Here is a 17,254-nt window from a genome sequence, read left to right on the forward strand (position 1 = left end):
AAGGTAAATCTTGTAAGAGTTCAAGCCATGAGCTCTATCCTTGAAGAAGAGGCTGTCTGTAAGTCAGTAGGATTTTTTTTTCCCCCAAGGGCTCATGACCTAATAGGAAGATTGCAGAGGAAATAGGTAGTAAGGCCAAGGTTAGAGGTGAAAATCTGGTCCTGGAACTAGGTCATAACCACGCTGGGCGTTACCAGGCAACGGAGGGCTGAAGCCTGCAGCTCCAAGTCTGCACACACCTGCATTTCTGATCGGGCTGGAGTATCCGGGAGCCAGTGGAGCCACAGGAGGAGGTCAGTTAAAGAGTCCTAGGAACATCCTGATCTGACTAAGGACCTCAACAGCCATGAAGAAGCTTTTCAACTTCTGGAAGAGGGAGGATGAGTTTTCTAGCCGCTCCTCATGCCTGCCCACAGGCCAGGACTACACTCCCCGAACTAGGTACTTAAAGAAACTCCACAAAGCCGCTTCAGCTGGGGATTTGGACAAATTGAAGGAGTACCTTCAGCTCAAGAAACACGATGTGAACATGCGGGACAAAGAACACAGGTGGGCAAAACCGAAGAGCCTGAGGGAAGGGCCATAGTGGCGGGACGCTGGGGCCACTGGGCTCTCCATCCCGGAATGAGACGTGCCTGGGCCGTTTTACTCTTGTCACTCTGGGTTTCCCTGGAGAGAGAAGTGGTCATGTGCAGGGACCATGATTCTTATTTAATTTTTTGTGAATGCTTACTTGCATGTTTGAAGGTCTTTGTGCCTCCCCGATTTCCTCCACAACTTCCTTGGTATTAATTCCTCAGTGCACTCCCCAGTGCACTCCCTCTGCCCCATTTTGTTGTTTTGCTCTCAGGTATAGGTTGTCCTTAGCCATATAGTCTTTTACTAATGGAAGACTAGGAACAGTGAAGAGGCAACTACCTAGGACAGTATTTTTTAAGATTTTAAGACTTAGAAACATCAACAATTGACATACATTAAAAAGAAAATTGTTATCAAACTTTTTGGACAGAGGATGATTTTTGCTGTTTTTTTTTTTTTTGTTGTTGTTGTTGTTTTGTTTTGTTTTTGTTTTAAATCTTATTTTATGTGGTGCTGAGGATTGAACTCAGTGCCTCGCATGTATGAGGCAAGCGCTCTACCGCTGAGCTCTAGCCTCAGCCCTGATTTTTGCCTTTTCTATGTTGTACACTCCTTAGCATTAATTTGCTTAGCTTTTAATTAATTTACTCAACAAATATATGGAGCAAATATATGTAACCACTATGTAAACAAAGCAGAGTGTTAAATTCGGAGATAAAAATGGTGAATAAGCGTGACATATTTTCAGTAACCACATTGGTTTCCATGGAATTTAGCACAGAGGCTGTAATAGTCCAAAGGGCCCTTGACCCAATGCATTCAACTAAATACTGTCAGTGACACCATTAACCTTACTTAGTTACAATGTTTCAAGAAACTTCCATAATCTCCAGACTCAAGGGCTGCTCTTTAGCTTGGTTTGATAAGTAGAGGGACTCCCAGGTAGGTGTATATACAAGCTTAGCCCTATAAGAAGTAATTTATAGCATCCGTCTTGTACTTCAGAGTGCAATGTTTCAAAACAGGACGTTCAACTATTTGATCAATAAAAATGTAATCAGCCCTCATCTACAAATTTTGTGATGGGCAGCAGAATTTATTTTAGTAAGAACATTTAATATTTGACCTACTCTCTTAATAGATCTTTAAGTGTACAATATATCATTTTCATTATCATGCAATGTTGTACAGCAGATCTCTAGAGTTTATCCTAGAGATAAAGTTTCATCCTGATTTACTGAAATTCTTTGCCCTTTGATAACATGACTAAAAGCCAGGAAGAGAGCCATCCAGGGGGTGATTCCTTATGTTGGAAAGTGTGACCCTTTCCCTGGGGATAAGGAGAGTTGTTAGCAACAGATTGACAGGAAAGTGCTATCTACTCCATTTCCTTTGACCTGGTCTCAATTGGATGCTTTTTATTTCATTTCTTGTCACTTTCCTCAGACTAGGACTTCCAATATTACATGAAATAGCATATTTGCCTAATTCCTGATCTTGGGGAAAACTTAAAGGGTTGTTGTTTTGTTTAGAAGAAGAGTTTTGCCATGTATAGTATTCTTGATTGGTAGTCTCTTTTTTTTTTTTTCAACACTTTGAATACTGTTAAGTTGGACTTTTATATATACAGCCTTTATTATATTTATGTAATTTCTCTATTTTCCTAATATGTTGTTGTTATCATAAAAGGATGTTGAACTTTCTCAAAAGCTCTTTCTGCATCTAATGAGAAAATCATGATTTTTATTCTTTTATTCTGATAATGCGGTTGATCACATTAATTGACCACCCCTCCTTTTGTTTGTTGAACTATCCTTATATTTCAGGTGTAAATATCAGAATCCTTTTAATGCATTGCTGGATTTGGTTTGCTAGAAATTTGTTGAGGGTTTTAGCATCTATATTCATCAAGGATGTTGCCTCATAGTTTTCTTGCAGTTTCTTTGTCTAGCTTTAATATTAGGATAATGCTGGCCTTGGAAAAGGAATTTGGAAGTATTTCTTCCTCTTTAGTATTAGGTTGATATTAATTCTTCTTTAAATATTTGGTATGATTCACCAATGAGGGCTATGGCTTTTGGTTTTTCTTTGTTGGAAAGTTTTGTGATTACTGTTTCAATATCCATACTAGTTATATAGTTCTGTACAGAATTTTAACTTAATGATTTGGTGTTGGTAGGTTGAATGTTGTTAGGAATCTATTCATTTCTTCTTAGTTACCCCTTTGTGGGTATATAATTGCTCATAGTAGTCTCTCATGGTCATTTTTATATTTTTCATATCAGTTGTAGTTGTAATGACTCTTCTTTCATTTCTGATTTTTTAAATTTTTTTATTTCTTTTTTTCAGGTCTAAGAGTTTGTCAGTTTTGTTAATGGAAGACCCTTAACCTCACTGATTTTTTTATATTAGTTTTTTATTTTCTTCTTATTTATTTCCTATAAACTGTTATTTATTTCCTTCTAGTAACTTTAGACTTATTTTGTTCTTTTTTTTAAGGTTTTTTTTTTTTTTTTAGTGTAAAGTTAGGTTATTATTTGAGATCCTTTAGATTTAGATTTCTGGTTACATATGTTCTGTGAGTTAAGTAACAATATAAACTAAAGTCTTACACTGGATAAATATATATTGATAAAAGTTGAGGATTTTTAGCAAATGGAATAATATTGATTTAAAAGTATTTCTCAGATATCTATGAATGCCTTCTGCATTCAGCTGTTTTTAAAAACATGTAATTTTTTTTTTTTTACTATTTTTAGTTGTAGATGAACACAATACCTTCATTATTTTCCTTTTTTAAATTTATTTATGTGGTGGTGTGGATCAAACCCAGTGTCTCTCATGCATGCTAGCCAAGCACTCTACCACTGAGCCACAACCCCAGCCCACATTTTCGTTTTTGATATTGGGTGGAAAACACTCAGCCTCAAAGCATATACATATATGCATTATATACATAAACAGTTGGAAAAGAGGCCACAAGAACGTTAATGCTCTGTACTCCACTTGTGCCCCCTGAAATTTAAGGATAGTTAAACCTAAAAATTTAAATGAAATGAATGCAAATGTGAAACCTGTATGTTATTAAAACATTTTGTCTTTTAAACCAGGGTGACTCCTTTGAAAACCTGCCAAATATTCTAAGGAAAAACTCTTTACAAGATTGTCTTGAAGATTTTAATGATATTACAAACACTATAGTCTTCCATATTTGCTCAAAACAGATTAATTCTTGTTTCCAGAGTTTGTGTAAAAGATCACAAAATATATTACTCAGTATTTCTTTAGAAAGCTGGATACTTCATGGCTATTTTATTTGATTGAATTTGTGGCTAATTCCCTAAGTTCGTTGGAGCACATCAAGGATTTAATTGTGAAAGTAGGTTTTAGACTTCAACTAGAAGAGTAAAATTATCCACGGGGGTGCAACATCAACTTTTAGAAGATGCATACGTTCCTGTCACTGGTGTGATCAATTAGTTGCTGGGCTACCTCAGTCACTGAGGGTAGAGACATGGAATCAGCACACCACCTGTGGGAGCTGGTGAGAGAACTGGCAAGAGACAAACCTCAAGTCATCATCCAGTAGCTCAGCTTATTTTTGGAATGCACACAACTGTTATAGTGTTCGAGTGGGGCATGCCCGTCTATCATACATAAGCAAGACAATATCCATAAGCCAATCATCTTCTACCTAATGTAACCGCACTGTGAGGAAACTCTAAATATTGCTGTCATGGTGGAAAGCAATCTGGAAGGGTCTTTGTCCCTAAGGGAGGGGGCTTACTGAGTCAGGGATTTCATGCCCTGAAGCCCCTGACTCTCGGTTTCCTGGCCCAGTAGTTTGGTAATGCTAACCACAGGTGCTGAGTATGTGGTTTTACCCCATCCTGCAGCCCTCCTGTCAGGCCTGAAGGAACGTGAATATTTCAAGCACTTCTGAGCTGCTCATAGCTGCTAGCTGCGACTGAAAGTTATTACAAGAAGACATATTGGAGATTAGCCAAATACTCTTTTCATTCTCTTTAGAGATAGCAGTATAGCATTATTTTGTTGTTCTTCTTCTTGTTGTTGTTTTGTGTTTAATAAATTAAAAAGCAGAGTTTATACAGAAGTAGATCTAATGATAGATAGAAATCACCAAAGTTCCTTGGGACTAAATTCTTAATATATATGTAATGTCACTGAAGGAGACAGATGAAAAGGTTTTTATGCTATTGCAAGAAGATGTCTTAGATATGATGAAAGCTGTTTAGCCCTGTATATTTGGATGAGGATTCTAAAAGCTTACAATTCCTTATGGAAGTGCATCCTTCAGCCAAATCATAAATATTAACACCAACTAAAAAAACAAAACAAAACAAACAAACAAACAAAAAAATCAACCAGTGCTTTCTTGTATCAGGATTGTTGAGAAACCAAATTAGTCACCAGAAATTTGCTTAGTAAGGATGAAATCACAGCAAAGAAAGGTAGGTAGTTTTGAGAGATATTTCATCTAGACATGATGTCTGAAAAATCATTTTTTGTTTTACAACAAAGCATTCCTTTCTTATAGCTGGAAAGTTTGTGTTCCTTAAACTTAGATTGTCTTTTCCATGAAGGATGTTGATTATTTATGAGTGAACTCTGGTTCCATTCTACCATTCAAACTGATTCCTCTTCTTCCTGTAAAGTCTTTTTTTTTTTTTATCTAAAGAATAATGGATTAGAGTTCTGCTTTTTATATTTTCGAAATATTATAATCTTTCCTTTTGTTCAACTATGCTGGACTGGAATATAGAATTCCAAAACTGTTGAAAGTTATTTTCATACTTTCTTAGTTTACTTGCATATGTGGAAAGTTATGTCATTGTATTCTGGTTTTGTTAGTTTAGCTTTTTAAAAATTATCTTATTTTTAAGTCTTTGAGAGGCACCTTTTTGCTACTCCTTTGTGTCAATAACAGGTCAGTTTAGACACCTATGAAGTACTTCTGAGAAACTAAAACAAAGCAAAAATATGACATAAAAATGTCATTTTTGGACCATGGGCCATATATATATATATATATATATATATATATATATACTCTTTATTATGAAATTTTATAAATATAAGGATAAAATAATAAACAAATAATAAACCTTAATAAATAAATAAAAGATTAGTAAGGGCCAGTCTGGGCTAAAACTTGCCAAATTCAAATGGGTATAATTTGTATTCTTCATAATTCACAGATATGTGCTTGGTTTCTGGTAGACTATTTACAGTAGGGTTCTCTGAGAAATAAAAATTAGTATAATTATTTAAAATTAGGTTTACATCTAAAATTTAGAGAGTCCTTCAGCTTTTACTGTATTTTTTTTTTAGATGCAGATGCCAACTTTAATAGCTGAACAAAGAGAGAGAAACATACAATTATTAGGGGTAGCTTGCCATTGAATAGTCAATGTCTCTTCTCTCTGTTACCTATTAGTTATATTTGAGGGTCTTGAGATCATTTCTAAATTTTACAGTGATATCCAATCTTATCATCTTTCTAAGGTCCATATACCATTTTGGTGTTTGAAAGAAACCTATCCTAAACTCAGTAGGGTTCAGTTTGCCCTCAAGTGAACATATTAAATATTTGCTCTTCAAAGCATTTTCACAGAATTTTAAATCCAGTAAAAAGCAATTATAATTAATGTAAATTTTGTATAAATATAAATAAGCACACGAAGCAAATATTCTAACATAAATTTAGCTTTTGGGGGGTATAATGAGAAACTTTACCAATGAGACTTATATTTAAATTCATGTTTCATTATATTGATATAGAACACCTTTGCATCTGGCCTGTACTAGTGGATATATACATAACAGCTCTCTCTTAACTAAGAAAAAATGCAAAATAAATATTCAAGACGATGAAAACAAATCTACACTGATTAAGGTATGTTCTAATTTTTTTTTCTTTTCAGTTGCAATATACTTGAGTTCTTTCAGTTAACGATTATTGATTTTCATGCTTTTAAAACATAGTATTAAACATTAATTTAATATATCATATCCTGAGTAGTAAATTGATTACTCATGTATTCTTGTTGTGTTGATAGGCGGTTCAATTTCAAAAGGAGAATTGTGCTACTATTCTTCTAAGCCATGGTGCAGACCCAAATCTGGTGGATTTTCATTATAATACTGCTCTTCATTATGCTGTGTGTGGTCAAAATGTCTCATTAGTCAGAAAACTACTTGAACACAAAGCGAATCTGGAAGCTAAAAATAAGGTAGTTTTCTATTAAAGAAAAAACTTGTATTTTAGAAAGCAACTAAAGAGGAATATTCATTTCAGATAATTCATATAATAGTAATGCATGTTTTATAGAGAATTTTGCAAACTGAAACTGGGGAGAAGGAGAGATTATTAAAAACTGATAACATTTTTCCTTTTTAAAAAGTCTCCATTTAATTGCCGACTGAAACTCTGACCAGCAAAGTAATATCATATTTAACCATAATTGTTCAAAGGTCCATATCAAATGAGAACTATTTGATTACCATATAAATGAGTGTTGATAAAATCTGAAACCCCATTTTTTCTATTTTATTCATATACTTGTGAATAACAGGTGTTACTACACTAAAAGTAATCTAACTCACCTTTGAACTATTTTGAATAACTGATGAATATTTTTTCAAAAAGCTTCTTAGCACTTGAGTTTGCTGATATTTTGCCTGATAGCCCCAAATAAATGCCAGTCTTGAAGTAAAGCTCTAAAGAAATGCAATTATTACAGTATGAAATGTGAATTAAATGATGGGTACTCATCACTTAATTACTCCAGGATGTTCTTACCTAAATTTAAATTAAGCCTAAAATAGAAATTCAGTTTTTAAATGGCTCAACTCTAAGTCACTCTCTTGATTTTTGAAATCATATTTTGTTCTGTATCAAAATATTTTGAAATTTGAAGTGTATATTCAGAAGTTTCTTATAAGCACTCACTTTTTAATAGAATGAAATCTAAAAGGCACTTAATTCTTACACAATGTTCTAAATAATAACTTTGAAATAATTTTTATAGGATGGATATACCCCACTTCTACTTGCCATTGTTGAAAATAATGAAAATATGGTAAAATTTCTTCTGAAGAAAGGAGCAGATGTGAATGCTTCAGATAAGAATCAAAGGTATAATTACTAAAGCTAAATAATATTGCATATAACTGCAGCTACTTAAGAGAATTATACACACACACACATATTTTGTATTGGGAAAAGATAGATGAGATTATATGACATGATTTTCTGCAAAGTACTTAAGATTCGCAGAATCAGTTTTTTTTAATCAATAAAATTCAACAGTTGGACCAGATTGGTAGATTGTTATTACCGATTAATAATATTGGACATTTATATAGAAGATCAAATGTTGTGTTTTAAAGGGGATAGTAGACCCAAGGTCACAGACACACTCTTTTCTGTGGAATTTTGAGACATCTTGAAAACACTAGCCTTCCAGGGAGCTGACACTTGAAATCCATGCAGCTGGCTGTTTCCTAGGGATTCTTATCTTTTAGACTCCTTAATCTGTGATGGACAAACTTTTTTGACAGATCTGCCCTACTTTTTACATTGTTACTTTGAATTTTCCTAATGAAAATCCTATATTAGGATGATAAACTCAGAAGACTAAACTTGTTTATCTCTTACTCTAGAACAGCCCTTATGATTGCTCTCAGTGAGGAACCAACAAGTTTAGTAAGTCTTCTTCTTCAGCAAGATGTTGACCTCTCTTGCCAAGATATTTATGGATTCACAGCTGAGGAGTATGCTTCCTTTAATGGTTTTACTACGTAAGTGGTATTTATGTCTTTTCATGTGATGTTTGATCTTAAGATACAAAGAATGAACCCCAAAGAGCAAAGTAGGAATAGGCTCAGCAGTAAGGGTAACCATATACAAACTCTGACCTATGAATCCAGAGATCCTTGATTTCCTACATTTGAAGGTTCCAGTTCATATAAGAAAGTCAGGTGAATTGAGTCAAAGTTGAACTCCCAGTGGCATGGGAATTGGCTAAGGACAAAGATTCTCACACCAGTAACATAAGCCATTAATAACACATACGGGTAATTGAGTTAGACAAAAGATGATTAGTTCACACAATGTATTTTCATTGTTTTTATACCTTACAAATGTAAAGATTTTAAATATGTTTTGAATATTATTAATGTTTTATTAACTAACTTCAGTGATAAATTTCCAGAATTCTTAAGTATGTTCTCATTACATACTTAACAAAACATTTTCCTGTATGAACATGCATTTATAATTTTTAAATCAATGAAAAAATAAGATATAATGGACAGAATTTAATGAAGTCAAGCAGTTTGCAGAATATTTTTTATAATTTTATTTTAAAGACAATGTTAAATTATGAATGGTTTTTCCCCTTGTTTATTTTTTCTAGTTTACTGCTTTGTTCTTTCACTTACTTTATTTATGTTTTAGAAATATCTCTTAATCTATTAGTTCCACATAAAAAGTGTGCATATTCAAAGGTTTATTTATTTTTTTAAAGAGAGAGAGAGAGACAGAGAGAGAATTTTTTAATATTTATTTTTTTAATTTTGGTGGACACAACATATTTATTTATTTTTATGTGGTGCTGAGGATCGAACCCAGCACCATGCACATGATGCCAGGCGAGTGTGCTACCACTTGAGCCACATCCCCAGCCCAAAAAGGTTTATTTTTAAAGTCTTAATTAATTTAATTTAAGACACTAAGAAACTCATATTTTATTAACTATATGAATCCTAATTGAATATAGTATTTTTTCTTTGTAATATTGGATATGAATATCTTATTTTACCTAGTTTTTTTATACACACACGCATACACACACATTTAAATGAAAATAAAAGATAAATTATTGGTGAATATGCATATTTTAAAAAGATTCTTCACTTTGTAAAAGACATCTCTAACTGATCCTTTTAAATATGGACATTTCTCCAACACATAAAAAGGTTTTAATATGTGAAACTAGGTGACATATGTGACTTTTTAGTAATGTCTCTATTAGTCAAAAATAGTACTTACATATTTGAAATACTTTACTTACATGTACAAGTTTTATGAAACCATTATTGGTTTTTTATATGGAGGTCTCACAATTTTTCATTTCCTTCAAAGTCTTTTTGTAAGTTGTTCCATCATTAATTTAAGAATAAATAGAAGCATGTTTACTAGGAAATTTTTACTCTGTCAGTGTTGTTTTCATATTTTCAGTGTTGAAATTCTGAGAAATATATTACTTATATATATATTTTTTTTCTTTGAAGAAGTAAAAGGGAAGAGAGGTAACTAATATTGACTAAGGATTAACTTTAGGATGTGGGTACCCTCAGCATTTAATAAAAGCTGCAAATGACTTTTCTAAGCTACAGTCTAATTCCCCCTGTCTTTTTTTTCTCTGTTTTTCTCATTTTAACTAAGTTTTCCACAGTTGTGATTTTATTGCTTGAGTAACTGTTGCCTATCTAGCATACTTAAACACATGGCCTCCACTTTTTAGCATCATTTGTTAGCTCTCCTCCCTACTTTATAGGTTCTATGGCTTAGTAAGAGTGGAAGCCTAGACAGTCTTTCTCATGTAGTTTTAAAAAATAAATGAAACTGTCTCAGATGCGAGAATAATATTAATTTTAAAGTTAGATTGAGCTCATATACCTCTTCTTTCCTGGCACTGAAATTCTGAAACTGTAAGCCTATTATTAAATGACTAGAATGAACCTTTTGGGGAGTGGAGGAAAAGTATTCTTTACTGGATGTGTTTAGTCCCTGACCAAGTTAATTTGTTAAACCTAAATCATCACTTTGTTAACAATCTACTGAATTATGCATCCTCAAAATTAATGTTAAAGCGCTAACCCCAGTACCTCAGGCTGTGACTTTTTTGGACATGGGCCTTTGAAGAGGTGATCAATTTAAGGCTAGTAGGCTGGACCCTAATCCAATCTGATTTGTGTCTTAAGAAGAGGAGATAAGGACAGAGGGACAATTTATGTGAGGAGAAGCAAGATGACAGGCATCTACATTTAATAAAAGTTGCAAATGAGAGGCCTTGGACAGATCATACCCTTATGGCCCTCAAAGGAAACAGCACCACCAGCACTTAATTATGAATGTCCAGGCTAGAGAACTGTGAAAAAATAAATTGCTGTTTAAGTCACCCATCCAGATTGGTGTTTTGTTGTGATAGGCCTAGCAAATGAATGCATCAAGTATAACATGAAATCATTTTCTTCTACTTTGTTAGTGGCTCTTAAAAATTGTATTCCTGATAGCAGAAAGAGAAGAAATGTCAGAGAATGGGAGTGCATGGGAAAAAATGGTGTCTGTCAATAGGGTAGGCTTGCAAGGAAGCTTGAGGAGGGAATATGTGATAGACTAGGAAAAATTTTTGACTTGATAATGATATGAGTTGAATTAAAATTTATGAATGTTGGAATTCTGGCATGTTTTCTCTTTGTGACTAGATATCACCAATTAACTGCTAATTATGAAAAGTAGAAGACAGTTGAACAAACACTCTGAAGATACAACAATGGATACTACTTGTGGTTCAGGAGAGCTGAAGGAAGGTAAGCTAGTATTTGAGCAAGTAGTTTTTGTTGTTGCTGTTGTCTTTTGATTTTAGGAAGGGAAATAGCTTTCCTAATTAATATTTAAATTCAAAAATTAAATTTGTCTCTATTTTTGAAATTGTTCTTAAGAACATTTGTGATTAGAAATATTCTAACACTGTATTAACTGAAAATGTAATATAAAGATGTGACTGATTAAGATCCTTTTAAATCCATAGTCTCTTGACTAGTTATAAAAATACCCAAACTTTGCATGAGACATTTCAGATAAATATATTCGATAATATTTAATATAATATGTACCAATTCTTTATGGTACATATTTACAGTTAAGTAACATTATTTGTGCCAGGAGTGGTAGAGCACATCTATAATCTCAGCAATTTTGGAGGCTAAGGCAAGACAATTGCAAGTTTGAGGCTGGCCTCAGCAACTTAGTGAGACCCACCCCTCCCATAATGAGTCCTTGTCTCAAAATAAAAAATAAAAAATGCTGGGGATGTAGCTCAGTGGTAAAGCAATCCTGGGGTTCAATCCCAGGACCACTGACCGACCAACCAACCAACCAACCAACAACACTGTGAAGAATTCAGTTTACCTGCATCTACTAAATTAATTTTTGGTGTTCATTTTCAAAAAATACCCATAACTATTTAAAATGTAGCTTTAAAAAAAATTGGTATATGCTGACTTTTTTTGTTGAATGAACAACAATTCTTGCAACTATTTTCTGCATTCCCAGCAACCATAATCCTACCCTAATCTTCGCTCACAGCATGAAAAAAAAAGACCATGGAAGGAGCATGGTGGCAGTAAGTCATACAAATGTTACAATTATTCACACTCTCTATTTCCTCAGATCTATAAAGATAATGCTTGCAACAGTTGGCCCTGTTGACTCCAGGTGAGTAAACTTAAGAATTTCCTTGAATTCCTCTTTGCACATACTCTTATTTTTCCTTACTTATATGTCTTTAAAAAAAATCACACATCTATAAGAGATAAAGAGTTTCTGTGATAGACACTTCATTTCCTAAGTGAATAAAAGCAGTAGAAACTATATAAAAAAATACTCCTATATTTGAGTTATCTCGCAGGTGAACATTTAAAACTACCCCCAATCATTTCTTCTTAGCAATATGTATTTCCAGTTTTCAAAAAATGGTTAATCTTTATATATTTTGAACATAATAGAAATATTGGGTAAAGAAAATTCCCAATAAGCCTTGCAAAAGGTGATAAACTTAAAATTTGTATTTCTGTCAGATTGAAAAGGGGGGCAACTTAATCATTTCTTAAAATGACTAAATTAGGAGTATTATTGCTAAATTATAATTGTGTTGTAGCTGAAGCATAGGATTTAAGAAATATAGTTTGGAGTGAAACTATTTAGATATAAATGAAGTCATTATCATTATCATTTGTTTTCTAGGTGTATAATTTCATTTTCACAAATTTTTTATTTCTTCCTTAAATTAGAACGATCAATTTTATAAGAGCAGTTAAGTAAACTGTCATAGCTACGCATTTGAAGAGAAGTTTGTTAAATGGAAAACAATTTCTTTAACCTTCCTAGACATGAAGACATTTCTAGAGACAAACTTCTACATTGTGAACCTTCAGCTGAAAAGATTCAATTCATATTCTGAATATAGATGGGGAAGAATTTGTAGTCAAAATGTTAAATAGAATAATCGTAAGTGTAAGCTGTGTTAGGCATGTATTAAAATATTGAAGTAAAATAAAAACGCTAACATGTCAGCTACAGAGTAAAAATTACATGCAATACTTTGTAAATGGAAATTCAATTTTATTTATAACTACTGTCATTGATAAAGCCTTTTTTATTTTTTAGAAATATTACAGTAATACATATTTAGAAAACTTAGATATGACAGAAAAAAAAGAAAAGAAAATACATCACCCCATAGTCTTTTCACCCAAACAAACATGTGTTAAACTTTTTGGAATGTTTTGGTAATCATCTACTTAGCTTTCTTTCCCCCTTGAAGAGGATTTACAATTTTACATTTTTCTCTTTAAAAACACAATATGTTTTGTGCAGTTTTCACTGTGCTCCTTGCTATACCTTAAACATACTAAGCATGGCCTGGCTTCAGGACTGTTCCCCTGGAAGACTCTTCCTTTAGTTGTCACTTAGGAAAGCTTCCTCTTCTCACACAGGACCCCAGTGGCTGCTCTGTCCTGCTGTAACTTAATCGAGTTGCTTTTCATTGCTCTCCTCTTTACTTTTTAGAATTAACACTCTGATAGCTTGAACTTTTTGTTTCCTGCCACTTTTAAAATCTCTGGTGTATAGTAGGTATTCAGTCTTCTAAGTGCATAATAATAATTAAAAACTCAGACACTTTCCAAGAGCTTTACATATCCTAACTTCACACAGTCTTGAGAAGGTAGATAATATTTGTATCCTCATTTTAAGATAAGGACATTGATGTGCAACATAGTTAATGACTTGCTAAAGTTATTATGCTAGTAAGTTGAAAGCTGGATAGAAACCCATATACTTGGATTTAAACCTGGCCAGTCTGATACTAGAATTAGTGCCATTAACCAATATACCACCTCAAATCTCTCTCAGGAATGGATGAATATGTCATCCTTATAAACTCCATGTTTAATGGCTCAGAATGAACATTTTAGTAATATTTGCAACTTATTTGAACTATTCATTTATTTAAATATATTTGTTGAATTCCTTCTAGTCCTAGGTGATACTGGAAGAAGTAAAGTGGAGGAAACCTCCTGAAAGTTCCTGACATCACGGCAATAAATATTTAATTTACATTATAATTTTTGTCTGTGTTTCTTTTTTTTTTAAAAAAAATCAGGTATATATGATAGTAGAATGCATTTTGATTCATTATACACAATTGCAGCCCAACTTTTTTTTTCTCTGATTGTACATGATGTAGCATCACACCATATGTGCACTCAACATGTACCTAGGGTAATAATGTCTATCACAATCCACCATCTTTCTTGCCCCCATGCCTCCTGTCCATATCCCCTTTGCCCAATCAAAGTTCCTCCATTTCCCCATGCCTCCCCATAATGGATTAGCATCCACTTTGCATGATATTCTCCAAGTCCATCCATTTACCTGCAAATGCCATAATTTTATTCTCTTTATTACATCGAGTAATAGTCCATTGTGTATATATAGCAAAGTTCTTTATTCATTCTTCTATTGCAGGGCATCTAGGTTGATTCCACAGTTTAGCTATTGTGAATTGAGCTGCTACAAACATTGATGTGGCTGCAACTCTGTAGTATGTTGTTTTAAGTTCTTTGGGTATTAACTGAGGAGTGGGATACCTGAGTCAAATGGTGGTTCCATTCCCAGTTTTCCAAGGAATCTCCATATTACTTTCCTGAGTGGTTGCATCAGTTTGCAGTCCCACCAACAATGTTATGAGTGTGCCTTTCTCCCCACATCCTTGCCAATACTTATTGTTGTTTATATTTTTGATAACTGCAATTCTAACTGGAGTGAAATGAAATCTCAGAGTAGTTTTGATTTGCATTTCTCTAATTACTAGAGATGTTGAATATTTTTTTTTTCATACTGTCTGTGTTTCTTATTGGGAAAACTTTGCCTCCCCCTCCCCCAGGATACATTTGGTAATGTCTGGAGAGATGTTTTTCAAGACTGGGGAGAAATATTGCTAAACACCTTACAATATACAGGACAGCCCCCCATGATGAGTAATTGGCCCAAAGTGCCATAGTACAGAGACTGAGAACCCTGATTTGGATTCCATATTATATGGTGGTGAGCCAAGATGAAAAAGATTTTCTATATTTTGTGTCCTCAATGAGTTTGCAAATGGTTAGTCTGCTCCAGGTTTTTCAACTATGTAAGTGAATTTTACCTCTGCCAAAAGTGGATAAGAAGGAGTGGTAAACTACTTAGTGTAGGTTAGGAAGGATTGTGGATAATTTCAACTAAAAAGGAAAAAAAAATTAACCTAGCTTGAGAGAAAGAAGAGTTTCTTTGGGTCTTCCAATCAAAACTTGCTCAAATATAACAAAATTTTATAATAGAGACATCAGTACAACACTGAAGAATCAGAGGGAGAGATGATTTATGGGACTCACCTTCAGGATAATATTGGTGAGGTAGAGGAGATTTGAAGAAGGCTGTGAAGACTGGATGCAGTTTTGACATAGGACATCTAATAAAACAATTAGATGGGACAGGAAAAGAATCTTGTGTATTATTTAGTTTGTGTTGACTATCCATTTGGGGAAATTTGTTGTAGTGCAGGTATAGTGCAGATACTTGAGTTTAAATTGTTAGCTTTGTTTCTCCATTATTGTAATACCTCTGTACACAGTTCTTTGTAAATTATCTCAAGTATTTAAATTGAATATTGTCAAAAGGTAAATTACTTTTTAGTGTGAATGGCAATATATAAAATAAAGCATATTTACTTTTCCTTCAGAAGTTTAATAATAGAAAATAACTAATACATATCCAACTTCACATGAATATTCATATTTCCTTTTAACAGCCATGTAAATAGATTGCTTTTCCCACTCATGTGGACAGCTTGAAGAAATGTACTTTTACATAATTGAAGTCCTCAAACTTTAACTCCCCCTCTTCTCTTAGCCAATTAGAATTATAAATTTGTGCAGATTTAGAACACTTTTGTAGAGGGAACAGATGGAGTTGATAAAACCACGTGCATTGACACAGGTCTGTCAAAGAAAGAAAGGGCAATTTTTTTTTTTCTAATTTTCAAAGGCATTCTATGAACATGGTGGTGACCCTGTCCAGATCCATCACACAAATGTACAGAAAAATTTTCTCTTTTTGGTATCTCACTGAAGCCTGCATAGGCTGACACCAGCTTATCTCTGGGTAAATTGCTACACTGCTCTCTTTTTTGGAGGATGGAGAGGTACAGGGATTAAACTCAGGGCACTCAAAACACTGAGCCATATCCCTAACCCTTTTTTGCATTTGATTTACAGACAGGGTCTCACTGAGTTGCTTAGTATCTCGCCATTGCTGAGGCTGTCTTTGAACTTGCCATCCTCCTGCCTCACCCTCCCAAGCCGCTGGGATTACTGCTGTCTTCCAGAAACCCTGGGACCATACTTTTACCTGGGTTACAATGGTAGCTTGTTTTAATTGCATTTTCACCCAAAATAAGTCCCTCCAATTTTGATAAAGATTACCATCTTGTGTTGTCCTAGTATCTCCTATTTGCCACTTTCTGTGCTAACTGGTTCTACTCTGAGTCCCTCTCCTTAGTGTTATGGAATTATAATAAATTGGAATATTGTTCAGCAAGTACTCACTCTCCCATCCCTGATCCTTTTCTCCTTCCTACTGACTTAGTTGGCCCATGTGACTTGCCATGACACAAAGCAATACAGGTGGAAGTGACAGTTTGCCTTTTCTAACAGAAGCCCCTACCTTCTTGTGTTCTTACCATTTTCCCTGAGATGAGTGTGCATAGATAGCAACTGCTTCTTAAGCCTGAGCCACAGTGGACATATATGGTACAGATATGAGTTCAAACCTAGGTGGTACTAGAAACCCAGCTGGGTCCTATCACAACCCACATGACATTTACTCAGTTTCCCTTGAACAACTAGGACAGTAAGTCAGATTAGAAATATTAAAGGTATAAGAAATTTAATGAATAAAGACAATAAAGACACAGAAATAAGTGAAAAGCAGGGGCACAAAGAGATGATCCAGCAATGAAGACTGGATCTAACAACAAAATGGAACCCGCACTTTATTTAAATGGGTAGGAACACCAATGGGATTCAGAGTGAAGGACTTCCTGAGGGAAACAGGAAGAAGATGGCAAAGAGAACTTGGTGGGGCTTAGCAGGTTATGGGCCACCTCCTCTACTTCCTGGTTGCTGCATTTGAACCTAGGGCTGTCTGAGCCAATGGGCAGGGTGTCAGCATCGTCTGAGTAATCTCCAGTTGGTGGAATATCACTGAGAGTTCTCAGAAAAGTAACCCCCCTCCCTTGAGATGGCTTAAACAAACCCATAATTC

At 34.1% G+C, this 17,254-nt stretch overlaps 1 protein-coding gene across 1 annotated transcript in view; it reads left to right on the forward strand.

Moving 5' to 3' along the window:
- The first annotated feature begins 346 nt into the window (after positions 1–346).
- Ankrd7 (ankyrin repeat domain 7) overlaps positions 347–17,254 on the forward strand; it is a 38,053-nt gene continuing 21,145 nt past the window's right edge. The window contains 6 exon segments of the mRNA XM_077109940.1: positions 347–549; positions 6,382–6,496; positions 6,660–6,833; positions 7,632–7,738; positions 8,266–8,356; positions 8,358–8,403. Of these exon segments, the coding sequence (XP_076966055.1) occupies positions 347–549; positions 6,382–6,496; positions 6,660–6,833; positions 7,632–7,738; positions 8,266–8,356; positions 8,358–8,403 (736 nt within the window).

The sequence above is a fragment of the Callospermophilus lateralis genome, chromosome 1, assembly GCF_048772815.1.
Source record: "Callospermophilus lateralis isolate mCalLat2 chromosome 1, mCalLat2.hap1, whole genome shotgun sequence".
Lineage (NCBI taxonomy): Eukaryota > Metazoa > Chordata > Mammalia > Rodentia > Sciuridae > Callospermophilus > Callospermophilus lateralis.